The sequence below is a fragment of the Trachurus japonicus genome, chromosome 17 (assembly GCF_045865225.1).
Source record: "Trachurus japonicus isolate A0001 chromosome 17, Traja_1.0".
In the NCBI taxonomy this organism is placed as follows: Eukaryota; Metazoa; Chordata; class Actinopteri; order Carangiformes; family Carangidae; genus Trachurus; species Trachurus japonicus.
Window position 1 is genome coordinate 19,026,547 of NC_140923.1, and position 26,535 is coordinate 19,053,081.

At 42.0% G+C, this 26,535-nt stretch overlaps 4 protein-coding genes across 5 annotated transcripts; 2 read left to right on the top strand and 2 right to left on the bottom strand.

The window, feature by feature from the left end:
• Positions 1-1,734: 1,734 nt before the first annotated feature.
• LOC146970505 (zona pellucida sperm-binding protein 3-like) lies at positions 1,735-25,988 on the bottom strand. 2 transcript variants are annotated; one of them, XM_085803831.1, is made up of 9 exons: positions 25,519-25,988; positions 25,274-25,389; positions 25,029-25,132; positions 24,746-24,923; positions 24,515-24,632; positions 24,301-24,386; positions 23,828-24,096; positions 23,174-23,291; positions 1,735-1,748 (listed from the first exon to the last, which is right to left on the bottom strand). In XM_085803831.1, the coding sequence occupies exons 1-8, from the start codon at positions 25,936-25,938 to the stop codon at positions 23,185-23,187; spliced, it is 1,398 nt and encodes a 465-aa protein (XP_085659957.1). In that variant the 5' UTR covers positions 25,939-25,988; the 3' UTR covers positions 1,735-1,748; positions 23,174-23,184. The 2 variants fall into 2 exon arrangements, with proteins under 2 accessions (XP_085659957.1, XP_085659956.1); XM_085803830.1 differs by lacking the exon at positions 1,735-1,748 and having other exon boundaries at positions 23,068-23,291.
• Positions 1,998-4,410, bottom strand: otol1a (otolin 1a). The gene is made up of 5 exons (XM_085803829.1): positions 4,251-4,410; positions 3,653-4,128; positions 3,481-3,570; positions 3,262-3,333; positions 1,998-3,094 (listed from the first exon to the last, which is right to left on the bottom strand). The coding sequence occupies exons 2-5, from the start codon at positions 4,104-4,106 to the stop codon at positions 2,199-2,201; spliced, it is 1,512 nt and encodes a 503-aa protein (XP_085659955.1). The 5' UTR covers positions 4,107-4,128; positions 4,251-4,410; the 3' UTR covers positions 1,998-2,198.
• Positions 6,286-13,099, top strand: ppm1la (protein phosphatase, Mg2+/Mn2+ dependent, 1La). Its single transcript, XM_085804044.1, has 4 exons — positions 6,286-7,268; positions 10,915-11,089; positions 11,892-12,053; positions 12,463-13,099. The coding sequence occupies exons 1-4, from the start codon at positions 6,870-6,872 to the stop codon at positions 12,813-12,815; spliced, it is 1,089 nt and encodes a 362-aa protein (XP_085660170.1). The 5' UTR covers positions 6,286-6,869; the 3' UTR covers positions 12,816-13,099.
• arl14 (ADP-ribosylation factor-like 14) lies at positions 19,406-20,329 on the top strand. Its single transcript, XM_085803840.1, has one exon. The coding sequence runs from the start codon at positions 19,576-19,578 to the stop codon at positions 20,179-20,181; it is 606 nt and encodes a 201-aa protein (XP_085659966.1). The 5' UTR covers positions 19,406-19,575; the 3' UTR covers positions 20,182-20,329.
• Positions 25,989-26,535: the final 547 nt, after the last annotated feature.

Here is a 26,535-nt window from a genome sequence, read left to right on the forward strand (position 1 = left end):
AGACATGCCCTTATTTAAAGTTAACTTTAAATTCACCCACACTGCGACTGAAAGATTTATCTTTAGCTCAATGTACTTTGCTCCAAAATCCTTCCAGTCTTGCTACATATCATACAAAATCATAAAAGAGACAACATCCTAAAATGATATGTATTTCTTTCCAAAATGGCACTTTAATGTGTTTTTGAAAATCATAAAATATATAATCACGTTTCTAATTTATTCTGAGCCCAGACATTAAATTTGGATGGAAAAAGTAGGCTACCACCTGTTCTCTGTTTTTATGTTGAAATGAATGAAGAAAAATACAGAACGTTTTTGATGATGCTCATTTGGTCAAAAACATCCTTCTTTAATGTTTATTATGTCACAATATTCCATGTTATAATAATTGTTTTGCTTCCCGTGCGCCAGCGGCCACACTCTTGGTTGAGTGTATACTCTAAACAATTTTGCTCCCTCAGGAACAAAGAGGAAATATACGCACTTTCTGTACCTCGCATGAAAAACTGCAAGTCTCAAATTACTCATGGACACAATATAATAACTCTTTAGTATGATGTATTGGTAAATGAATGTAAAATTGTCATTTATTTACTTTCAAATAAATAAAGTCAATGTGCGAGACCTGGAAAATAATTTAATATTATATATCATATAATAGCCTATAATATTATAAATGTATTATGATACGCGGTAAATGCATGTTTTTCGTTACAATGATAGATACATAACTGATTGAACAGCAGGCATCATAACAAAAAGATGCCTAAATATGAAAAATATTTTTTTGATTCTGGTCATGAATGTAGAGATCAACAGGCAGTGAAGATTTAATCACTCTGATTTTCTGATTCAATCATCAGTCACAGGATTTTCTTGAAGCTCAACATTGTATCAGGATTTTCTGTGATGAAACTGTTTTCTGGTTACTGAAGATTTCTGACAAAGTCAAAGATGTGCTTTTGTGTTTTTTTAGTAACAAATTGTTCCTGAATGAAAAAAAAAAGATTATGGCAACATAGAATGAAGAATGCAAAAAAAATGAAAATGCAATCTCCCTTTATAGACCCAATATTAAGAAGAAGATCCTCTTATTAAGAAATATCATAATATAAGAAGATCTTTGTATCATATCTTGGTGGGGAAAAAAAGTATTAAAAGCTGTTCATCTTTTAGACTTAAATTCATATAGGAAAAAGGGGACGTTATTTTTTAACCTGGTCAGAGGTCTTGATAGTTTCATATCTAATATAGAATTTGTAGAAAAAACAACAACAAAAACACACAACAATTTTGGCAGTGTGGGTACATGGGAGCCTTATTTATGGTGCATTCATCTCTGTCTCTGCTGCTGAGGGTTATCCTCCTTGTTTAATGCAGAGGCAACTAATCTGTTATTCTGGGTGGTGTCAATGAGGCATTATGTTTACTTGTATCAGCTTCCTCTAACCCACATTAGTCAGTCACCGAACCGCATGTAGGAATTTCAACAGAAACGGAGCTGAGGTGGATGAGACCTGGGGGTGAAAAATTATGTATTAGTCCACTGCATTTATCCTTACCATGCTGCTGTGTGAATGATACCAGCAGTGAAAGATCAGGTTGAGTCATGCTCTGGATTTTCATGCAAGTGTTGTCTCTCAGTGTCCATCTGATGGAAACATGAAGTTGTAATTCATTGTTTGCACCCGTTTCAATACCAATACTCAGTCTGGTGCCTGCACTGAAGAGTGTCTCCAGTGCTTCTTTACAAACCTTGAGCTCCTTACACCCTCTAGTGGAAAACAAGTGTAATTATATATCATTAACTTCAATTATTTCTAAATTTGTATTGGCCTCACTGATACAGAGCTTATCTACTCTCACTGCAGTGACTAATGACTTGTGAATTAGCTTCTAGTTCTGTTTCTAAGTAAATAAAACTCAACAGTCATTCATTTGAAGCAGAGTCATTTTAATGCATTGTTAAAAAGCAATGAAGTGTGGCACACAGCAGTAAAATCAAGCCTCATCCATCTACAAATACAGCAAGGCAAGCAAATCATTTGGTTTGATTAGCAGCAGAGAGAAGACACTGAAACAGTAGTGTTCAGCTGAATCAAGTTAATTTGACAGAGCAGTGCAATATAGGCCGAAGGTTGTGCAGAGTCTACAAGAAGTTAAACTCAGAGCTTGGTCAAGGTCAAAGGTTGAAGTCACACGTTCTCTACAGCTGTGGGTTTGGTTTTCGAGTTTGGGTAAATCAAGAAGCCGGAGAAAGTGCTGTCGTCCTCGCTGCTGGAGTAAATACCGTTCCAGTCTCTCAGTGTCTCCAGCCACACCTGGTCACCTTCAGTCAGCTGCAGCAGCGCGAGGTTGGACGCCTGATCTATGTCTTGGCCGTACAGAGAATCCCGAGTCCGCAGCTTCCGTGTCCCGCTAACCACCAGTGCGGCGCGCACAGGCCGGTTGCGTACAGTGATGTGGTAAGTGAATAAGTAAACCCCTGGGTAGGTGACGTTGTACTTGCTGAGTGCTGGGTCCCAGTGACCCTCCCCATTGTAAAACACCTTGTCAAACTTGACAGGTACACCGGGTGGAGGGAAGGACCTGCTGGGGAACAAGCCCACGCTGAAGGCAGAGCGGACCTGTTCCACGCTCTCACCTGGTGAACCTTTAGGGCCCCGAGGCCCGCGCCCACCTTTAAGCCCCCTCTCCCCTCTCAGCCCTGCCATACCCCTCCCACCTGGAGTTCCTGGGGGCCCTCGGGCCCCAGTATCTCCCTTCCCTCCCAAAGGCCCTGGCTCTCCTCTCTCTCCCTTCCTACCATCAGTTCCATTCACCCCCGGGGGGCCCATCTCGCCTCTGAAGCCAGGGGGCCCACGTTCACCCACATTTCCTTTCTCGCCTTTCTCACCTGGTAAACACTCGCCTGGAAGTCCTTGTTCACCTTTCTGACCCTTTATCCCGTCTATCCCAGGGGGACCCATAGGCCCCTCTCGCCCAGCGATGCCCTTAGTCCCATTCAGGCCATGCTCGCCTCTTTCTCCCGGGTCCCCTTTCAGACCACTGAAGCCACGTTCACCTTTGTCTCCTTTGGGGCCTGGATCACCTACAATACATGGAAAAGTTACATTCAAATAAAGAGACATGTCTTTGTTTAAATCTTTAGATCCTCTCTCTTTCAATTATTAGAGTACATTTGCAAAGCATTAATCTAACTGATTATATTAAGTAGCCTATACAATTTCTTCTGACATTCTCATTAAAGATACATACCTTTTTCACCTGGTTTTCCTGGGACCCCAGGGATACCAGGAAGACCCACAGATCCTTGAACGCCCTTTTCACCTATGGTAGTTTTAATGAATAAGGTGTAGAAAATGATGTCCATAAAGTACTTGTACAAAAAAGTGTTTTGCAAAAAATGAGAGAAAACTAAAGAGAGGGAAACAGAGAGACATTCAAGAACTCTCTTGCTCTTAAGCCCCGTTGTACCTATGTTGCCATTGAGCCCGTTGGCCCCAGGTATTCCTGCTGGTCCTGGAGGTCCTCTTACCCCTGATTCTCCCTTCTCTCCTGGCAACCCTGTGAATCAGAGCATACTAAGGAGAACGGCAAATTTTGACGTCTTAAAAGTAACTTTCATGAAAATAAAAACATTTCTCACCTGAAGGGCCCCTTTCTCCTGGAGATCCTGGTGGCCCTCTCTCTCCCTTGGGCCCTACGGGGCCTTTTTCTGGCGGACAGCACTCACAAAAGTTGAAGAAGCATTCATTGTAGTCGAGGGTATAGTTTCCAAGGGTGTTCCCAGGGGGTGTTATGGCATCTGGGAGGAACTCAGTAGGGTAAGTGTCGCTGGAAAAGTTGGTGCTGTCCGTTGGGGACGAGGTGTAAGGATCCATCGTTACATCGGTTGTCTCATCTGTGTGCGGGCTGCTGGGAGGAGATGTGGTCGTGGTGGTGGTTCGTCCAAATCCTCCACCTCCGCCACTGCTCCCAGCTCGAGGGGGCTTCTTGGTGCTCTGAGGTCTGGGCCACCGTGTGGTTCTGGCACTGGAAGTTAGTGCGGCCATCAGGACCACAAGGAGGGTGGTGAGGAGAATAAAGCGAACGGATGGCATACTGAAGGCTTGGCACAATGATCTGTGAACAAACCAGGAGGGAAGGTTAGAAGGCTGAAGACAAAGCAGGTGCATCACTTTGGAAAATATATTTTCTATTGCAACACTGTGTTTAAAATGCATAAAGCAACAAGTGCATCTTACCTGCTGTTGTCAATGGTGTTGACTTTTCACTCCATCCCCTCAAACTAGCGATTGATGCAGTTTACCTCCTTCCTTATATTGCCCTCAAGCCAGTGAGAGAACAAGGGACAGAAACAGCAGGGGTTATTAGGAGGTAGGTAGGCAGGGAAGAACAGATTACATGACTCCTGAGGGATATGAAATAAAGTAGGTTGTATACAAGGCAAGACTTTACTCTGTGATATCGGATATAAGTCCAGGGCCCAGTGGTGCATACGCTGCTATGGTGGTTTTCACACACATGCCTGCTTTGTACACAAACACAAGATAATCTAAAGTTACAAACTTAGACACACTTTCACAGAACATGTGTACACACACACTGTGTTTGTACCCCCAAAAATTCACACCTTATTGGTAATGGATAACATTGCGTATGAGTCTTACCCAGGGAAACACTTTGTACTGATCACACCATTTGGCAGAACCTCAAAGCAGAAAATGGATCACCGTGGACCAAGTGGGAGAGGGATCAATGTCCCAAAACAGGTGGTGTGGCAACATTGATCCAACCACTGACCACACTGATCTAACAAACCTAAAAAGCCCAGTAAACCCAGTAAGCCTCATGGAAACCTGGCTCCACTGAACCCAGCTTCACACACTCAGACTGTGTGTTGGGTGCAGTCAACACCTGACATTTTACCCCTGAATAACTCACGGTTGGTAGATTCCAAACAAAATATGATAATGAGCTATGTGATATGCAGGAAAATTCATACCTAGTTGGACAGTAAAAAGGCAGACACAGTAGAGAGGCAGATAAAGTTACTATGGATACATAAAGTTGGCTGACTGAAGATCCTGGATTTATCTTGAATAGATCAAGTTGGGTGAAAACCCTGATTAGAAACAGGTTTTCTTTAACCTGTGCAGAAAACAAAAAACATTAAACTAAAATCATTAAGAGTTGATCGCATGAGAATGCTTTTCAAAACAACCATTTCTAAAAATATATTACAAGAAAAAATGTATTTGTATAGCACCAAATGATATCACACATTATTTCAAGGTATTTTATGTGATAAGCTATTATGATTTCGAGTTCCAATCTATACTCCTAAGAATCTAATCAATACAGTTCAGCATTACACAGAAGAAACACGGGACCAAACACCTTCCTCCAAAGCTAAAAGTCCAAACTTGATTTGAATAGCCAACACTATTTGCATGTGAATTTGAATATAGGGGACGTTATATTACTGTATTATTTTAGTTTTTATTAGATTTGTGTATGAGAAATGGAGCAATGATAAATGTTGGCTCAACTTGCCTACTATGAGTGTGTGTTTGTGTAGACCGCTTTGTGTAGGATATGTATAAACAGAACTCAACACCATCAGACAGAGGTGTAGCTATTATTCCACAGAGCCACCAGGGGACAGTGTTTGTTCAGTGACTTTTCTTACCACCAAATAAACAAAGGCCCAGTCGTAACATTATATTGGGTAATAATAGTCCATAATATAATCAATATTTATTTATTCATTAAACCCTTTTGTACTTTCTATTCAAAGCTTGTTGCGTATGTATTATATTTTTATATTTTAGATAGATAGATAGATAGATAGATAGATAGATAGATAGATAGATAGATAGATAGATAGATAGATAGATAGATAGATAGATAGATAGATAGATAGTAGTTTAGTTTGTGAAATTGTGACACATAGGTGAGCTGTATAGGTAAAACGTATATGGCCATAATGTGTAATATTATAGGCTACTAGATTACATCATGACTTGATTCCGCAGCCACCGCCATTGGTTCCAATGTTTTGCTTGTGCGTCTTATGAGTTTGCAGCTGCGCAGTGCGCACTCATGTCAGCGCGGACGTTTAGGGGTGAAGTCGGCGGCTGTCAAAATAATGCACCTCCGCTAAAGACTTTTCAAAATAAAACGCTGCGCTAAGCACCACCATTGTGCACCCGAGCACAGCCCTGCCCTCTGTGTTGCTTTATTGCAACCACTACAGGTGTTTTCCGGTCTTGGACCGACTCCAGCTCGGTGAATTGACACAGCTAAAGAATGGAGGTGTGTGAGCGAAAAATGTTATGTTGATGCGGGGACAGAGCAGGCACATATCCCAGAGAAGAAACGGGGTCAGCGGCGGAAAGAAAAAAAAAAGGAGGACACCTCCAAGTCACATCGTCGGCTATCGCCCCCCCGGTGACTCCCATGTCTCTCTCCGGGGTGGGTCTAACCCAAAATATCCGTCATCTAACAATGGGTTGTGGGAGATCGGCTCGACTCGGAGAATCCTCTTGCAGCTGTTCAGAGAGCCGAGGATAGGACCGAGACTGCCGAGTCAATGAGGGTTTCTTGTCTGCTTTTGTCCGCTTCCCGGCCCCGGTGTCTGGCAGCACAGTGCGTGAATAAAGGCGCCCGGAGCAGAGACGACAGGCCTCCGAGGAGCACCGTGTAGATGTTGAGATCCAGACGTTGTCGGACATCGAAAGTAGTGAATCGATTTCTTCGGAGTTGCGCTGAGCGGATGGAGTGAATTGTGCAAGGAGCAAAAAAAAAAAAAAAAAAAAAAAAGAGAGAGAGAGAGGTAGAGCACAGCTTGGTTGCGTGTGATGATAGGAGACACAATGACGCTCTTGTCTCTTCTGGGTCGGATCATGCGCTATTTTCTCCTCAGGCCTGAGACATTGTTTCTGTTGTGCATCAGTCTGGCGCTGTGGAGCTACTTCTTCCACACCGACGAGGTGAAAACCATCGTCAAATCCAGTCGGGATGCCGTGAAGATGGTTAAGGGGAAAGTGGCGGAGATGATGCAGAATGACCGACTGGGAGGCCTCAGTATCCTGGACGCGGAGTTCTCCAAAACCTGGGAGTTCAAGAACAACAACGTCGCCGTGTACTCCATACAGGGGAGGAGGGATCACATGGAGGACCGCTTCGAGGTGCTCACCGACATCACCAACAAGACTCACCCGTCCATTTTCGGGATATTTGACGGTCACGGTGGAGAGGTAGGGGGGCTCGGGGGGCTGAGGGGGCTGAGGGGGACGAGGGGGACGGGGAGGGATGAGGTTATTACAGCAGGGGCCCGTGTTACAGCACACCGCAGTTGTTTTTAGACTCATCAGACTCAGAACCCTGCCGCTGCTGCACTGTGAGTTCTCAGCATCACTTTGATGCTCACTGACAGAGAGGGAGTTCACTGGGGGATGCACATGATTATACAGTAGCAGTTACTGCAGGATCCCCCCTCCTAGACTCCCCTCAATGTCAACAACTATGCTGCATTATGACACTTTTTACATTTACCGTTCAATTACTGTTATAGAGCAAGCATCAACAATGAATAGCACTTTCTGCTGAGCAACCACAGTAATGCAGGTTTTCTGTAGGAATGCAGCTATTTGAGTTTAGGCAGAGGCACACAGTGCTGGTGTTTCTCACTTCATCCTCCTCACCCCATTTTCAAATACAGCAGTCCCCCCTCCCCACTTCCTTTGTGTAAACACCTCCTCTGCCCCACTGCTGCCAGCCAGGGAGTTGACTTGGGATTCATCACAAAGAGCTTGTGTGTGTGTGTGTGTGTGTGTGTGTGTGTGTGTGTGCGTGTTGGTGTGTGTGTGTGTGTACCAGGGTCAAGCGATGTGTGTATAGTTTTTGTCTGTGTCTCTCCATTCCCTGCTTGTCAAGGGTCAGTGGTTTCTCATGGCTGTCTTCAGACCACGTGTCCTGTGTGGACGCCATCTGTCGCAGCTGCCCCCCACCCCCACCCCCAGAGGTTTCCCGGAGAGGACACATTTGACTGAATGATACCAAGTTTCACGTTCTGTCCCTGGCCTTCTTGCATGACAACTTATTTTTTTGACTAACATTTAACTGCATGCAAAACTTAAGAGTTTTGCATTCTTCATTGACTGTGGCAGATTTACTTATTTGTCTCAAGTAAGGAGATTCACTGCAGTTGTACAGTGAGCTGTTTGATAAAACAATGGAAAGCTCTGTGGACAGAGTGTTATATTTAAATACAACATTAGGCAGACTTATCAACTTCCAAAATACAATAACTCGATTTGGTCTTCTGATTCGTCTGCAACTTAAAGGATAAAATGTGTGTGAGCTGCTGTAATGCAATCCAACTGACTCACAGCTGGGAGCTCTGCACCAGATCATCCTCAGATGATCTAATACCACGTCGCACCAGACCATCGATCCCTGTGTGTATCAGACTCGATATACATTCACATATCTTGACCTGCCATTATTACGCAGAATATAAAATGGGAACTGCTGCCAAATCTCACAGTCGCAGGAGTTGCTGTAGTGTTGTGTTCGCAGAAGGAGTGAGGGTGCCAACAGTCAAACAGAGGGGACTGCTGTATAAACAAATATTTATTCTTCCTGTCTGTCACCACATCTATCACCCAACTGCCTTTTCTTGTTTTTTGATCAACATTGACTTCACCCATTATACAGTCATTAATATATAGAAACCCAATCCCCAGTCTAAAAACTGTAAATGCCTTTTAACAGTAAATTGGAGATGAGTCTAATGTTGAGGCTCATTTAAGAGAGTTGTGTTTGCCTTCTGGGACTCTCAGTGCTGATGGTGTTGTCGGGAAAGTTGCGGCATGTGAATGTGTTCAAATGTTTATTTGCTTGTGTTTTTCAAATGCAACTTGGCACTGCCGTAAAAGCACAGAGACACAAACACACGCACAGAGATACACACACATTGACTATATTAAATGAAGCGATGATGCCAAGCCAAATATGGGCAGATAAAAAAGGCTGTGTCTGGCAGTGCAGTTTGTTCTGGCTCTGAAAATATGCAGGAAATTTCTCAAACACGTCTCTGTGTTGGGTTTTTTTTTTTTCTTGTAGCTTTTATCGAGGCACTGACTTATGGCCCAGAATCATAAAAGTCAGCACAAACTCCTTCTCCTCTTTCAACTTGATTCCCTGACACTATTTGCTGCTGAAGCAGGAACTGTGAGTAGTTTACGACTTAAACAGGCTGTCACACTCCACTGCTTCTCTGTATAAAATTTTATAGTTCAGTTTTTTCAAAATTAAAGTTACACAGTCACTGACTCGAGGTGCAAATAGGATTTAATAAAGCGGTAAAATCAATAAGAGATCCCGAATACTAATTGGGAAACCTTACATTCACTCATTAAATCCTCAGACTGAATATTATTAATGTGTGAAGTCTGCTGCATGAGCCCAGGCGTTTTCAGCTGTTTACTGCAAATGGAAATTTATACTTGAAGCTCTCTCCCAGATTACACCTCTTTGTGTGCCTCTCTCCCCAATTAAGTAAATGAATGAGCACACTTGTCCAGCAGGGAGTGAGATGGGAGTGGGGGCAGCAGCATGAGACGCTTTTATTTTAGTGAGCATGAGCATTAGGAATTTTGAATCACTTCCAAGTCTATTTACATCTTGATAAACATTTTGATTTGGAACCATAGCGGTTGTGGCATTAACACAGGCACAGACTAAAACATACGTTGCACCACGTGTTCGGAGACATCGATCGTTTATCTTTGCTCAGGTATTAACTGAAACCAAAATGCTTGATCATATCCATAAAAAAGTGAAACACAGGATGAAACTTTTAAAGTGAATTTATATCCCAACATGTGTGTGCTGTAGAGCTGCTAAATCCCACCACTACAGGGGCCCCAAGTGTCCCAATTTCCATAGAAACTGTGAATATGAAATATGTATCTACCGGGACATGGCGCTGGTGTAAAAAAAAAAAGAAAAAGAAAAAAAAATCCAATTTTACATTTCACTCGACAGCATTAGCATAATGGAAATCTTGGCAGAAAAAAGTGAGAGAAGGAGCAGATAAGTCAGAGCATGGGGAGGAGGAGGACGAGTTGGCTGGAGGATGAGGAGGTTGTTCAATAATTCAGCACAGAGCACCTGCTTTATGTAATGAAAAGAAGCACTCCTCTAAATTAGAGTAGTATTGGACCATATTACCTGGCAGCCACAATGAGAGAAAGATCTAATAAGTAACTAATTCACAATATTATGGTGACCTGTCAAACTGAATATAATTATTACAAAATGTGCTGAAATGTATGTGTGCAATATAGCACGGCCAGCTATTGGAAAAAAAAAAAAGTCTTTCAGTAAAGTAGCATTTTCTTGTTTTCACTGTTGAGAGCAGCCACAAGAAAACACAGCGGTCTTATCTCTTAAATGATGAACATGTTGGTAAAGAGCTGCATATTTACACGACAAACTAAGGTCATGTTTCTGGAAGTTTCTAAAGTGAATGGCAGTCCGATATATCAACTGCCCTTTTAGAGAGTAACTGCACTCTCATATTCACCAGCTAGTCACTAGGCATGTCCCACAGAAAACAGCTGCCTAGTGAGGTAAATGCTTTTGGGAGTCTGAAAAGACTGCAGAGCGGACTGATGTTTCTCTAATACCAGACTACTTCATATAATATATAGTCATGTATGTGAAATGAAAACATTAATCAGTGTAGCGTTAAATTGACAACTTGTCATAATCAGCCCTCATGTACTAGTCTATATATTTCTGACAGAAAGCAGAGCTGAGCTTGATTCTCTGTCCTCCCTCTGTCTAATCCCTCCCACGTTTTCCCTCACCCCCCTGACTCCCTCCATCTCCCAGGCTGCGGCGGACTACGTGAAGGCGCACCTCCCCGAGTCTCTGAGGCAGCAGCTGCAGTCTTTTGAGAGAGAGAAGAGAGAGAGCGCCCCCTCTTACACCAGCATCCTCGAGCAGCGCATCCTGGCTGTGGATCGTGAGATGCTGGACAAGCTCTCTGCCAATCATGATGAAGCAGGTCAGGCAGGGGGGAGTAAAGTGGTTGGAGGTGAATATATGCTATGCGTGTGTGTATGTGTGTGTGTGGTACGGGGGTTGCAAAAGTTGGTTTTGGGAAATGATAATTACGCATGTCCTTTTGTTGCACTTGCTTACGCGATTCATTTAATTCTGAGACTTTTACTTGAAATGTTCTTCTCCAAATCTCCTCGGTGATGGGAGAGATGTTAGAGTGACGCCTTCAAGTGCTCGTCATTCACGCTGCCTGCCTCTTAAAGGGCATAGTGTGTCATAACATCTCCGCTATTGAATGCAATCTCAGTTTCCTGTATAACACCCTCTCAGTACAATGACATTTTCCTCGTTCGTGGTTTCCCTTTGTACCTTTTTGTTTATTTGAAATGCTGACTACGAGAAGAGTGAGTGTAACATTAGACGGCAGTTGTAGTGTAGTTGGTACTCTAGTTTGCACAGATGGAAATCTCAGAATTTGAGTACAGACCTCGCCTGCATTTGCATGGCCTTTGAAAGAGCATTCCTATATGTTATTCCTGCAGTGATACTCTGAGCCCTGAGAATATGTTAAAGACTAATTCTCATAAATCACTGTATTGTAGTGTGGAACATCTGTAAAAAATATAATTGTAAAATGTAATGAATGGGCCAAGGTGATTGCAAAAAAAAAAAAAAAAAAACCCTAACCACAACCAGGTCCAAGTCAAAATTGTAAACACATTTCTGGTAAATCATCTGTAATTTCAAAACTACGAGCTGTGTCATTTTGTTTTTTGTTTTTCTCTTTCTGTATCCCTCCTGTGCAGGAACGACATGTCTGGTGGCGCTGCTGTCGGACAGAGAACTCACAGTCGCCAACGTTGGAGACTCTCGTGGTGTGTTGTGTGACAAAGATGGGAACGCTGTTGCGCTGTCACATGACCACAAGCCGTATCAGCTCAAAGAGCGCAAGAGGATCAAGAGGGCAGGTACATAAGAGAATAAGAGAATATAAAGCACACATCTAACCGCACTCCATGTCCCTGTCTTTGAATGTAGGTTGTCCTCGGTTGCCATCTCATGGCCTAATTAGGAACAGCATTGTGTTAAACTTGCTAACAATGTCATGAATAGAGACCTAAGCTGTGTGATTAAAGGATTTTCTCAACTTAGCATTCATCACATTATCTTAAATCAATTGAGAGCAGTTGTCTCCCTCGGTGCTTGTGCTTGTGCTTTGTCACTCTCACACAGCAGATGATCATAAGTACGTCTGTGGATCAAACACAGACTTTAAGTAACCCACCAGTAGCCGTCGAGCACGCTTTTCATTATCAGATCCTGGCTCAGACTCTTAAGCTCTAATTAATTCAAACCCATATTCACCTTCTCTTCCAGGAGGTTTCATCAGTTTTAATGGCTCCTGGAGAGTGCAGGGGATCCTGGCGATGTCCCGCTCTCTGGGGGACTACCCGCTGAAAAACCTCAACGTGGTGATCCCCGACCCAGACATCATGACCTTTGACCTGGACAAACTGCAGCCAGAGTTCATGATCCTGGCTTCCGATGGCCTGTGGGACGCCTTCAGTAACGAAGAGGCCGTTCGCTTCGTCCGCGAGCGCCTGGATGAGCCTCACTTCGGCGCCAAGAGCATCGTCCTCCAGTCCTTCTACCGCGGCTGCCCAGACAACATCACTGTAATGGTGGTGAAGTTCAAAAGTGGAGCTGGGGGGAGCAGCAAGGCAGGATAGTAGGTCAAGTTTAGAGCTCACATTGTGATCAATGTTTTCTATGATCTATGATTTTCCCCATCTTCTGGATGGAGCAACAAGTGTACGATATTAACGGAGAACTGAGAGAATATGAAGTATAGACACTGAGAACTGTACCTTGGAGAAATGTACACACACACACACACACGTACACACACACACAAACACAGACAAAGACATACATGCAAACACATGTAACATTGGAGTTTTACTTTTATTCCTACATTTCTGACTGAGATAAGGGCATGTAAACATAATATAAACCCATTATCCATCTGCCAACTTCATGATGAATACAATAAACTTACAGAGATTCTCCAATAGTGGAGAGAGACACACCAAACAAGGGATTTCTCTTAACCAGCACACTTTAGACTGTGATTGATTTACTACTGTTTACTGTACATGCACATGAATGGTACAGCATCCACTGGAGGCTTCTTCAGAGGAGGCTTCAACTAGTGCCTACTCAAGAACTTACTGTGCAACTACAGGAAGCTATAACGAAAATGTATTTGCAAAGATCACCCTGCTTGCTGCATTTTGATAATGCGCTTACATAATGTATGTAATGTATCTGACCTGGGATTTTGTCACAATCCCCAAAAGAAAAAAGAAAACAGAAAAAAAAAGTCTCCAGTGGATCCATACCTTTAACTAACTTGAAGTGACTGTAACATTCAAAATCTAACTTTTAAGTATCATATCATCCCCTTTAGACCTGAGAGGTGGCTGTTAATCATTGGAGGTTTTGTCCTCTAGCTACATTGACAACAGTGGAGGGAGAAAAAAAAGTATGGCAGGAGGCTGACCACAGTTCCTACCAATGGTCTGTGAGATGGAATTTAGTTCAATTTCAAGGCGCCACACTGCTCACAAGTCTTAAAATTAAAGGTATCTATTAGGTTAAGGTGATCACGAACAAGAAATGACCTTAAACAGCCTGTCATGTAATTTTGCTATGCTGTTTTATAATATAACTGATAAATAACAGAATAAGGAAATCAAATTTGTAACTGGAAATGATTCTGCAACTTGTTTAAAGTAATATCGTCTGCTTCTTTGAAAACAGTCAGATAGTTGACTGTCTTAAATATGGACGCAACTGTTTACGTTCCCGGAGCCAACCAGTAAACTGTATATGGAGTGAGGTCATGTTCTCCAAAGGCTGAAGCAGCACATCTTTACAGCCACCGATCAAGTCTGCAAGACATGAGTGTTACTCGAAGGCAACATTTTGGGTAGACCATCACTCGAACATGCAACACACACATATGCACACAAAAACCACACACAATTCTGAAAAAAATTGCACTTTTCAGATGTTTATTTTTTGGAATGGCGAATTCTTATTACATATCAATGTAAACACTGTATATCCTCAGTAATACAGGAGGATTTTAAATGTATGTAGAACCTGATGTAGTTCCTGACCTTCACCTCTTGGTAATGCAATTTTATGGAGCTGATGTTGCATCCAAATGATTTTACACCATCTGTATCAGGGCATGTGCTTTGGCTTGTCCATATTCATGAACAAAGTTCATAGGGTTTGTATCCATGAACTCTGGCTGCCTTCGACCTGCAAGCACACAAAACAGGAGGTACAACAGACGTCAATGCATCTTCTGCCATGAGGAACTGACTCAGAGATGACACATCATGAACTGTACAGCTGCAGCCAGAACACTTGTAACTAGAAATATGATAGGCCCTTGAAGCAATACGACCGGTGTCATCGACAGCTACAACCTGTCAAAGAAAGTTACAGTAAACCATTGCTACTTGATTTACTATTGTGTTGTTGTTTTTTTTGTTTTTTTTAAGTTAAGCTACTTTTTTTTTTTTACCATTGTGTATCATGACCTTTACATCAGTCAGAAGAAGCCTTTTTTTATTTAACAGTTTACCTAATGCCTTATTTATTGTTTTTGGATACGTCCGGCAGATTGCCAAATCAGTCTTCTGTATATTAAGTTTTTGGTCCTTCTGTACATGAACAGAAGTTTACAATAAAAGAAGATACCCATCACTTTAATTTGAGATGCAGTGCGTGATTCAAACATGTTGAGCTGATGCTCAGTGTAAAAAGAATAAATTGTAAAGACTCTGTATGTAAATTATCAGTATTAAACAAGCTCTTTCATCTGAAATGTATCTTCTCCTTCAGTCTTTATTATTGCAAACAAAGCCTTTGTGTTTCATTCCGGTCTTTAGTAACCTGACAGCATGTTCAAGTTCAATCACTGCAAAACACATATTTAGTTGGCAGACAGCTCAATACAGTTAATTTAATCTGATTTAATTAGTTACCACTACACTATAGACTTATGTTTGCACACTAGAGGTTGACCATAGTGGCAAGTGTTCCTGGAATGGTGGAGACTTAAGTGCCTTGCCTAAGGGCACAACAGGAATAAGCCATATGTGGAGGGACAGAGTGAGCAATGATTCATTTCTAAGCCTTTCCCGGCACTTGACTCCACTGTTTTTGCTTCCAACTACGTCCCAGTGACCTGTTTGTTGTAGTTATAATCTCAACCATCAGAAAAATGAGGTGGTGAGGTCAGAGAGCCCGCTTGTGGAAAGGCACGTGATGTCTTCTGCGTGTTTCTGGGATGCCTCTGGTGGAGTAAAAATAGCAGCTCCGTGCTCTGCCACTGCAAAGCAACTCAACCCCGGCTGCAGCCTTCAGGAGAAGGGCGAAGACAGCTCAGAGGCTCTCATCTCGCTGATGCCAAGTATAGAGACGGCCTCTGCCAGGTGGAGATACTCAGAATAGCTCGGACATGAAGTGATCCAAATGCACAAGACCCCTGTTGCAGTTGGTGTCTAATAACCACAAAGACAAGTGCGTCACAGCAGTTTTACGGGAACTCTTGAACCTTTTATGTGGATTTGGCGCTTTATAAGTGAGACAAGTGCGCGAAGGCAGCAGTGGAAGAAAGTTGTCATTAAGCCAACTCAGAAAAAAGCAAGAACACAACAATTCTGCTTTGTTTTTATACATATTTATTCCCTTGGATTAGTTTCAATCTAAATAACACCATGGGACAACAAGGCTCAAAATCCTCCATAGAGGCGAGGGTGACTTTCCAGCGTTTTGGCGCAATGGACATGTACCAGAGAATGGGAACATGTTCCACTCCGGCCTCCGTTGTCCACATCCAGAGGAAGGTGACCAGTCAGTCCGCAGGTCGTCACTCTCCCCGGGCGCTGGGGAAGTCAACGCACCATTCATGGCCCCAGAGCAGCTGTGACGCCGGGGGACTGGTGTACGTGATGGATAACCCAACCGGCGGCGTGTGGGTGAAGCCGGAGGACAAGTGGATCAGATGATAGAAAATTAAGATCTTGAAGTGAAATACTAACAAATTCAACGATGGAATTGCGTCACGCACGCGGTGTTTGGATGCACTTTGTGTGTGTTCAGCGTCGGCGTCTTCCCGAGCATCAGGAGGACTGCACCGGTGGTTTTTGGGTTCCTGCGCCGAGCTGCGCCTCGACCACACCGGGGTAGATTTGAAGGTCTTCGGGCGACGTGGGAGAGTTGGATGGACTGATTTATTGATTTAGTCTGTACGAGACGCCATCGACCAGAATTTAGAGGGGTTAAGAATTGCGCATGCAATTCTTGCTTCCAACTTGACTGTGAGCTGTTATTACAGAGAGTTAATGAGAGTGAAAACATCAGATTTTAGATGTTTTCATGATTATATGAAGTAGATCAAATGAAAGACAGGAGCTGGGGATAAGTCAGTAAACCGTTGACATCTACCACTAAATTGTGTTTTGTAAACACAGTGCCCAGTGGTCAGAGTGAGAGCTGCATCCTACCAATGGCTGACCAACCTTAATTTATTTTTCCTTCCTTTTTTATTTAACTTAACTTATTATGTTGTTAATGTGATATGTAATAGACTTTTGCACTACAATTTTATGTGTTTTTTTCCTCCTTTTTTATTTTTTATTTATTTTTTAAGTTAAATCATTTTTAAACAATGATGTTTGAATGTGAAAGGAGGTGACCTTAAAAGTTAAGACTTTTCAGTATTGAAGCGTGTCATAGCAGCATAATGCCTGTAGGTGTTCATGGTTGCTTTTGTTTATGAGAAGAAGCTCGTAGAAGGTCTGGAGCAAGTGATTGTGCATCTGAAGATTTACACATTTTATGGGGATGCCACAGTAGTAGTATGATGACTGTTGGTATGTTAGAACATTTAAAAAGTTTAAATCTAACATTTTCTTATATCAAGGAGACCAGCGCTGGTTCACTGAGAAACTGCATTGATTTATTTTTGGCTGGTTCACTATTTCACTGCATGATAACACTGAGGAGACAAATGTTATGTGATGTTTTCAATGTTCTTTTGTCACAATTACTGTTGCACAGTATTTTGACAGTAAAAGTAAAATGCTCCATGGTTTGAATTCATGCATTACTTGTAAAATACATTTATTTGCTTTTTTTTTTTAATTACAAGATTGCTTTCTTTAGTTAAAGCAGAAGTAAGCGGAATGTTTGTGTTAATCAGTCAATCAATCAATATCCTTTATTTAACCAGGTAAAAAAAAACTCATTGAGATTTAAAACCTCTTTTCCAAGAGTGACCTGGCCAAAACGGCAGCACACAAACAGCTCAGTTGCACATCACACAAGACTCAAATAAAATACAATCACACATTTCAGGAAAACATGATTAAACAATGCAATCACACGATCCGATTGTAATAATAATATAAGTTTTAAATAGTTAGATCTTCCGACAGCAATCACTTATATAGAGTGTTTGGTCCGAAACATGGTCCGAAAATCTGCAAGCCGAGGAGAAAACTTTCCTTGTATCCTACAACCTTTATCCAATGAGGAGAGAGAACAGCATAAAGGGGCGGTCCTCTCTGTGTGCAGCCAAGGGATGCGCGTGAATGTGGTGACGTAGGGACGAGGGCGGGGACTGCTAACTCCATCGGCTGACAGGAAGTTAGCTAAAACGATCGGATCGCTTACTTCTGCTTTAATCCATGAGCTTTTGTACCCTTTGATTTTGTAGTTGTACTTTTCAACTTTAGTGGAATAATGCTTCTTGAAAACAGCTCAAGTTCATGTTGTAGCTTTTGAAAACATGGAATTTGGATAGTCTTTAAGCCATCCTAAATTTAATGAGCAATCAAAATGACAATGTTGAATCAAAAGCCATCTTTACTTGAAGTTATTCACTGTTTAATTCCCACTGTGTAAATTATGTGAAAACTAGTGTTACTCAAACTCAACAAAAAGACCTGTTAAACTTCAAGTCCTTCTTGCAATAAAGCAGTCAGATTGTCAGTTGACAGTCCCATAACTAACTGAGCACACTTCACTTAAGATGAGATCAGTTAATACACTTTAGCAGTAAAAGTTCCAAAATTTGCTGGAGGGAGCAGTGCAGCTGCACATAAACATCCATGAACACACTGATAATAACGGCAGTGGAAGTGAATTTAAGCAGAACTGCAGAAGATGACAGACAAAAAAAAGCCACTGAATACACTCCCTACCAAAACAAAACAAATGAAAATGTGCATTGTGGGACTTTTAAACAGTATAAGAGTGGTGCTTCAAATCTCGAAACATTTTATAAAAAAGTAATTGCATTGTTAGAGACTATGGAAAGAAACTGAGGTTTTAAGTGTTTTATACAATTTCTAAAGTGCCAAGGAAAATCTGTTAAAAAATATTAATCTTTATTATCAGTCTATTAATTTCCATCCAGCAAATTACTCTAATTTTACCCAACATGTTTAAGTTTTCTTTTTAATCCACAATCTTCAAGACTTGACTGTAACTCCCTCCTCCTCTGCAGCCAAAATTCACTCTCCAGCCACAATGCCGGGCCAGGCATCTCATCGCCCCTGTAGCATTCTTCATTGACTCCATCTCCATTTTGATATTGATTTCAAGATTTTCCCTGCACTTTGAAAGCATGCCAGCTCCTAGCTCCAAGCTACAGAATAACAGAAACGTTAACCCCATAGGAGCCAGCTCACAGCCTTAGATCCTATAGGTGGGGCCCTCCTGGCTGTTCCAAAGAAGACCCTCCTTTTGCCATCAGGGCGTCTCTGCTTTGGAGCGATACCTGCCAGAGGAGATAAGGCTATAGCTGAATTAGTAACTTATTATGACTCTCTTCTTAAAACTTGGCTAATACATTTGCTTTTATATGATGTCATTAAAAAAACAAACATCTTATTCTCTTAAATTATTTCATATCATGTTATGACATCTTCTGTCTACTAGGCCTATCGTCACATTGTTTGGCATTGCTTTGTTTGGCCTTACTGACCAACATTTAGTCACTTCTCGAGAGTCTGGCCCATTACTGTTTTTGCACTGTTGTCAAAACACTGTGAACTCTGGTTGCTATCAATAAAGTTCTTATTTGAGCCACAACTTTATCCAGAAAAAATGTGTCAGGATATCCTTTTATAATTAGTGTAGGACAAAAATGAGCATGTTGCAAAACTATGGATGAATTTAGTGTTCATTTCAGAGCACATTGAGGAGGGATAACTACCCTACAAACTTTGCCCCCTGGTGTGGCACCTTATCGTTGTGCTCTGTTATAGTCATCATGGAGCTAATGGCTGATGTATTAAACTCAGGGCACCGCACTAAGCAAACATTGCGTCAAAAGTGGACTGTAAAGGGAAGATGTGAGCGTCCCTCTTGAGTTGACAGTCTTTATCTCTTCACCTCGCCATGGGTCTTCGAGGATCTAAGCAACCTGAAGTCCGAGTTCTCCTCCTGGGCCTGGACAACGCTGGAAAATCAACTCTCCTCTACAAACTGAAGCACAACGCGTGTGTGAGCACGGTTCCTACCATCGGCTTCAACGTGGAAATGCTGGAGGCGAAAAAGAACCGGAAACACATCGCCATAACAGTGTGGGATGTAGGGGGCCAGGGGAAGATGCGGGAGCACTGGCAGAGTTTCCACCAGGACACAGCTGCCGTCGTCTACGTGGTGGACAGCTCCGACGCAGCGCGCCTGGAGGAGGCGAGAAAGGAGCTGGAGAACACGCTGAGGAGCGATCAGCTGTCGGGCCGTCCGATTGTGATAATCGCCAACAAACAGGACATGAACGGCTCTCTGAACGCCACTGAAATCAAGGACAAGTTTAACCTTAAAACGATCTGTTCTGGTCGGGACTGGTTCGTTCAGCCTTGCTCCGCATCGACGGGATTTGGAGTTGAGGAGGCTTTCAGACACGTGATCCAAATGGTCAAACTCCCATCAGAACCTGGGGCCATGAAAGACAACATCAAGGAGACAGTGCACTACTTAAGGACGAACAGCAGGCATTAAGTTTTATTCAGATTAAATGTGATATTATTTATACCATCCACAATGAAACAAGTTGTTGTAACTCCCTTAAACCGACAATACTCATTATGTAGTGATAATGCTTTAACCCAGTTGTATGGTTAATAACTTCTGGTTTTCACAAGCTACAAAACAGTGACTAAAAATATGATCATGCTATTATGATGGACACAACAGGAAGCACCGGATGCCTATTGGTGCATTAAAATACTGCTGAGTAGCCTATACCTGGACTGACACACAGAGAGATGTTTTCATTGCTGTATGCATATCTTCTTTCAATTATTAAACAGAAATCGATTATCTCACAGCCAAAGTACATTAATGGACAAGTTCATGGAGGTATAGAATCAGTATCAGCAAGATAAGAAACAAACAGTTATGGAGTTTGGTGGTAGCATAGGCTGCAGCATTACTTGTTTGAAAGAAATCTGTGACGGATTCATTCATAAATGTTTGTAATCTAAAACGCAATTTTTCTTTAAATATAACAAACCATTAAGTCTGCAGTTATAAACAACAACAACAATCATGATACATGTTTTGTTCCCCCAAGATCATTCCTGATGAATTCAAGACCCCCCCCCCCAAAAAAAAACACACAGCAAGTGTCATATATCTCAGTATAATGGACTTGGCAACCCCAAAAATCATGTTTTGTCAACAACAAAAGCATCCATAAAGGCTGCCTGCTAGAAGATGGAAGAAAAAGTGGTGGGGTGTAAGAAAACATGTTAGGTGGAAAGCATTCAAAGGAGCAGAAAGTTTGTTTATGGTGTTGCTTAATTATCCACTTCGATCATATAAAATACAGTCTCAAATGTGGACCCCATAGCGCGGTACAGTGAAGAGCCACTTGGTCCTCGTCATGTAGCCTGTCAAATACAAGACTCCAACTGTTGTCCACTGCTTCCTTCCCGCACCGTCTCCTCATATGTCGGCAAGCGTTTGCACTCCTCGTATGTCGGCAGCTGGGCAGCTGCGGCTTGATCCGTGAAGTTTTTGGGCGTGCAGCAGCTCTCCACAAGCGGTTCTTGTGATGTGGTCGCAGTTGGCTGTCCGTTGGGTGGCGGGGTCAGCTGTCTGGATTTAGAGCACAACGCTCTGTGGATAAAATATCCCACAGCGAAGAGAAGCAGCAAGATGAGCACCCCAGAAAGTTTCCGGGTGACCATGGCGATGTTGTAGTAAGTCTTGTCCAACAATTGCTTGCAACAGGTTAATGTTGTGTCGTTTCCCTGCGGGCAGCATTTCTCGTCGTCTCGACAAATGTCCCGTCCACATCTTTGAATAGAATGAATTGTGCCAACAAAAAAGCAGGCGATGAGCATCACTGGTATTAGGCATCTGTGGAAAAACATCCCAGCTCTGTTCAAACGAGAGAAATGATCCATTGAACCTGGATAAAAAATGCTCTGGACGCAGGCGAGACGAATCACTTGTGGGTAATACGCTGAAAGACGCGTTGGTTGGAGGGCTGACGCAGAGCCATCACCAGCGCACCGCATGCCCAGAAGACAGAAAACCACGCGGAATTAAATAGCCCGGACTCAGTCTTCACCAAAGTAAGATATCTCACATTTAGGACTGTTAAGACTATTAATGTGCAAGAATTGTCTCTGCAACATATGAATATGCTGATTATTAATATCAGACATAACTTCACTGTGCAGGATTTATTATGCACTTAACGAGTATATGGATGTCGTCAGGCACAACATCATAAAGACAAATGGTTTATTTATTTAATATGAAAGTAAACAGGCGCCCAGGAAATCGACCAGTCCTGTAGGAAGCACCGAGAAATGACCTGATAAAATATGAAGATGGAGAGAAGGAATATATTGAAACAAAACAGGGGGACCCAGTGTCGTTTAAGCACCACGGACAGCGCTCAGCCCCCGCCCTCTAATGAAAACAATGAAGGGGGCTGTCCGAGGTGCTGACACAACAAAATGCAAATAATTTAAGTGTTACAGCAGGGAAGAGCATAGAATCTATTTGCAATATTAACAGGCCTTCAGGTACATGCACCAAATCATGTCATCTTATTTTGAAAGCAGTGCTGCTGCTGATCATAGCCTATGTGATGCTACAAGTTCAAAGGGCTGTCATCAATGACTTTTGGTAAAGTTCTCAATGAAAGGTTAGATTGCAGTAAACTGAGCAGAAATGATAAAAAAGATGATTCCGATTCAGTTTCTAAAGTAGTATACAATATATAACAATGACTAATCATTTTACTGGACGCTGCCGCAAAGCAAACATTTTATATTCCATTATATACCCCCACAATGATTGATCAATTACGTGACTGCATGATGAGTAGGTTGTGGGTAGTAATGGAAGGAAATGCTCCCTAATAGCATGACTGCTTTTCTCCTTGGTTCAAAATGGCCAGTTTGATGAATATGTGCAGTGAATGTCAACGGCATACACAGTGTCTTGTGTACAGTGTGTCTGTGTTAAAATACACAAACACAATACATCCTTTGACATCCACTTCTGTTTCTTGGGCCTAATGATGCTAAGTGCTTAAAACCCAATACTAATTACATTTGCTAAAACCATATTGAGTTCTTGGTCAAGAAATACAGGATGTTGGATTTTGTAAAGATCAGATATCACGTAACTGTGAAAATTTATGTTATTGCATCAGGCAGATGCAACAAAAAGCCCAAAGTTAATGTGGTAAAATATTTATTGGAAAAAAAGGTTTGACTTTTATTTTTTTACAGAAAAGAGTAGAATTGTGACAAGATACCCTTTACATGGATAGTACATGGAAAATGGTAAATATTGTTCCTATGGCAATAGAATTCACAGGAAACACTTAAAATAAGAAAAGCAAATGACAAGATTAATCTCTGCATTCGCACGGTTTGCCATTTGGGCCAAAGATGTTTGTCCTGTTCATGGCAGTTGTGAAATCATTGTCTATTTTTTTTTTTGCAATCAATGGTCTTCAGAATACTATCCCAAGTCTCAGGTGGTTTCGTTCTTGGGCAAAAGCACCACTTTAGCATCTGTTGGCCTTGTTACAAATTTGTTGGATGGGAGCACAATAAGGGGTCCCAGCTGCACAGTTTTCTCTGGAAAACAAATCACATGGGTTCCCATTACATGTTGGAAAAGAGTTTTTTTTGGCTGCAATGTAAATATAAGTCAGCAATTTAAACTTCAAAGTAAAAAAGAAAAAAGTGTTTTTTATGCCAGAATGATATGTAAAAAATATATATAGGTCATAGGTTGCACGATTAAAGCTGGGATGGTCATTTTTGTGTTTTGACTGGGGGATCTCTATCTATAGCACCACAATGCTACATTTATGGTGTGTTGTCAAACATTTTACATTTATCAAGTAGGCCAAGTGCAAATCCTGCAATTGGCAATACTGCATTCTTGGTTATATGATGATTTCAATGATATTTCCATTAATTGTTCAGCCCTATCAAACAAACCACTTAGATTCTACTACTCAGCCTGCTACTCAGCCTGCATCAAATCGACCCACTGGTAAATCTGAAAACAGATTGCACCTTTAAAATCTTAAAATGTAAGGTAAGTCTAAACGGAACATAAAAGGGGCACAAGAATAACAGAAAATGTTTTATCTGTGGTTACTCACCTGCTTCTTCTGTTCCTCTTTTCATTAATCCTGCAGAGGATTGATGAGGTTTGTTGTGTTGCTTCTGCTGCATTCCTGGACGGAAACGGATAAATCTGGCTGGATGTTGCTCCTCTCTGTTCTGGACTAAACTTTCCTGTGAAGTAGTAGTGGATAAGGCTTTGGTGCTGGTGGTAGTTGCAGGGGGTTCAGTGGATGGAGGCTCCTCATAATGATGGGAGATATCACAGCTTCTGCATGCCTGGTCATTCTCATCAACTGACTGCCATCTGGACAAGGTGCAAAGTCTTTTTAAATACATGGAACTCACTTCTAGCACATGAGATCAGCAAAAATGTTATACTACATTTCATGTTTGAATGGCATGGCATTCTAAAGAAACAACTTCACTATTATGTGATATTACTGTACCACTATGCAGACAATACAGACTATAAAACAGCTGTGTAACCAGTAATAATACAATATAATACCTGTTCTCAATTAATGAGCAGGCCCTGTTATGTGTGCTAACAGCTAAAATGACTGGAACAGCCCTCACATAGCAGGTTATGTAGACCTATGGAAGAGATATTAGTGTGAAATACAACCAAACAAGTATTTCTGATCTCATGTATACAGAGCAGAACAATGTGACAAATGCACATCATAAACATGCATGTCCAACACACAGAAAGGGCAACTGACCTGGTTGCTGTGCTCTTGATAAAACCTGAATGCATCAAGTTTAAATCGCAGCTTGTTCTCTGCATCCCTTGGTAGGAAACGGGAGCTGGAGTTTGTCTGGTAAGCATCGGTAAGACATCTGTTATCGCAGCAAAGGAAGACAAGATGTTAGGAATGCATTCCAATAACATGACAAAAACTATGTTGCATTTTCATTAAGGGAATCATTACATATTTGGTTGTGGCACTTACCCATAATGTTCTATAAAGTCATATCTTAATGTGGCCTCTGCATCAGGAGTTGCTGTGGCAACACAGTGGTCAACATACACACGCAGGGGTATGTGGTTACCAGTGATGGCAGAGACTTCAACATGAATGGGATCGCCCAGGAAGTATGAATGAGAACTCCTCTCGAACTGCCAGTCATCTAAAAGATAAATGGAAAAGAAAAGAAAAATCCTTCAAAGTTAAGCTTCACGAGACTTCTTGCAGACTGGAAAAAGGTGCTTCATTACCAACATGCTTTTAATACCAGTCATAAGTCGCAGATTGAAATCTATTCGGTCCTCAGCTGACATACTGAAGACAAAAGGAACCCAGGTGGGGTGCAGAACGATGCTATCAACAGCATACTTCCTGGGAACAGAGAACCATATAAGAAATTTCAAGATTAACTCTTCGTGTTGTTAACTGTACATGAGTGCAAATGCAAAATAAAAATCCTAGAGGATGCATCCAAAAGTACACACACACTGCATAAAATTATACATGACTTACTTTTCATAATGACACTCAACTGGAATTGTTGCACCATCCAGTCTAAGCAAACCATCAGATGAAGCTTCAGGTGAGTAGACCAGCACATTAGAATAGACAATCTTCTCTTTTGTTGACTGGAGGAAGATATTGTCAGATTTTCATTATGTTCTAGGGCAGGCTATGTAACAACACTTATTACTGGAGTTTAATGATCAATTTCTCTTTAACACACAAGCTGCCAATAAAAACATACAAAGTCTTACTGAGAGTTTAGTGCCACAGTCCATCAGGTGGGCCCGGATAGTGAATTCAGCCTCTCCTGACGGGAACGCCCTGCATGCACTCTCCTCAGCTATTGAACCTGAGCCCAGGTGAAGATGTGAGCCCTCCACCTGAAGCCCTGTGTCAAACATGTCGGCCTGAACCACCACCTCCATCGAGTCCGGGTGGCATGTGACCACGACAGGCCGAGGCCTCACACTGAGCTCCACGCCTTGCTGCTGTTTTACCGCGTACGCTCTGGCCTGGATGTTACCGTGAGTCCTGGTTGGGTTGAGGGAATTTGCCGTCATACCGGTGACACCGGAGCCTCGGTTGTAAACAAATCGGCTTTCTGCGAGTGTAGAAACCAAGATAAGGACAATAATCCAGCTATAAGAGGTTCTTTGATGGTTTCGGTCCATCCTTGGCCTCGAACATTCAGGTTTGGAAGGAGGGACGGCTTCCTGCAACCGCTGAAAATATCACCACAGGTGTAAGTCATTATCGTTGATTTGACTCAGACACACCTGCTGGGGCCAGTTTCGTGAGTTTGGCTGAGTGTTGCAAAGTTACTTCCGGTTCCGGATGACCTGTAGTCAGGGTTGGTCCCCTGGTTGGTCCTGCCTTACCTCATATTGCTGAACGGTTTATTTTGCATCTTATGTGTCCATTTTAATTTTGGCTCAATTTACCTAAAATGTATTGTAGCTACCACGTGTCAAATAAACACAAGATAGTCAAGAACTAAGCTGCTGTGTGCAACAGATGAATTTACTATATCTAAGTCTATTTGTGATATCAAAGACATCCTAGGGCCTACAATGTAGGCCCATAGGCTTCATAGGCCATATGCTTGTTAGTCCAGTCATTTTATGAAAAAAGGTTGAACAAATTGCAACAGACGCAAACTCAACTGATTTTGTATCCTCAACATGTCTTGAGTGAGGGAAAAAAAGCCCTGAAGAATCCCACAGGGGAAAGTTTTGAAAATGACTAAAATATAGCCCATTCATATGCCT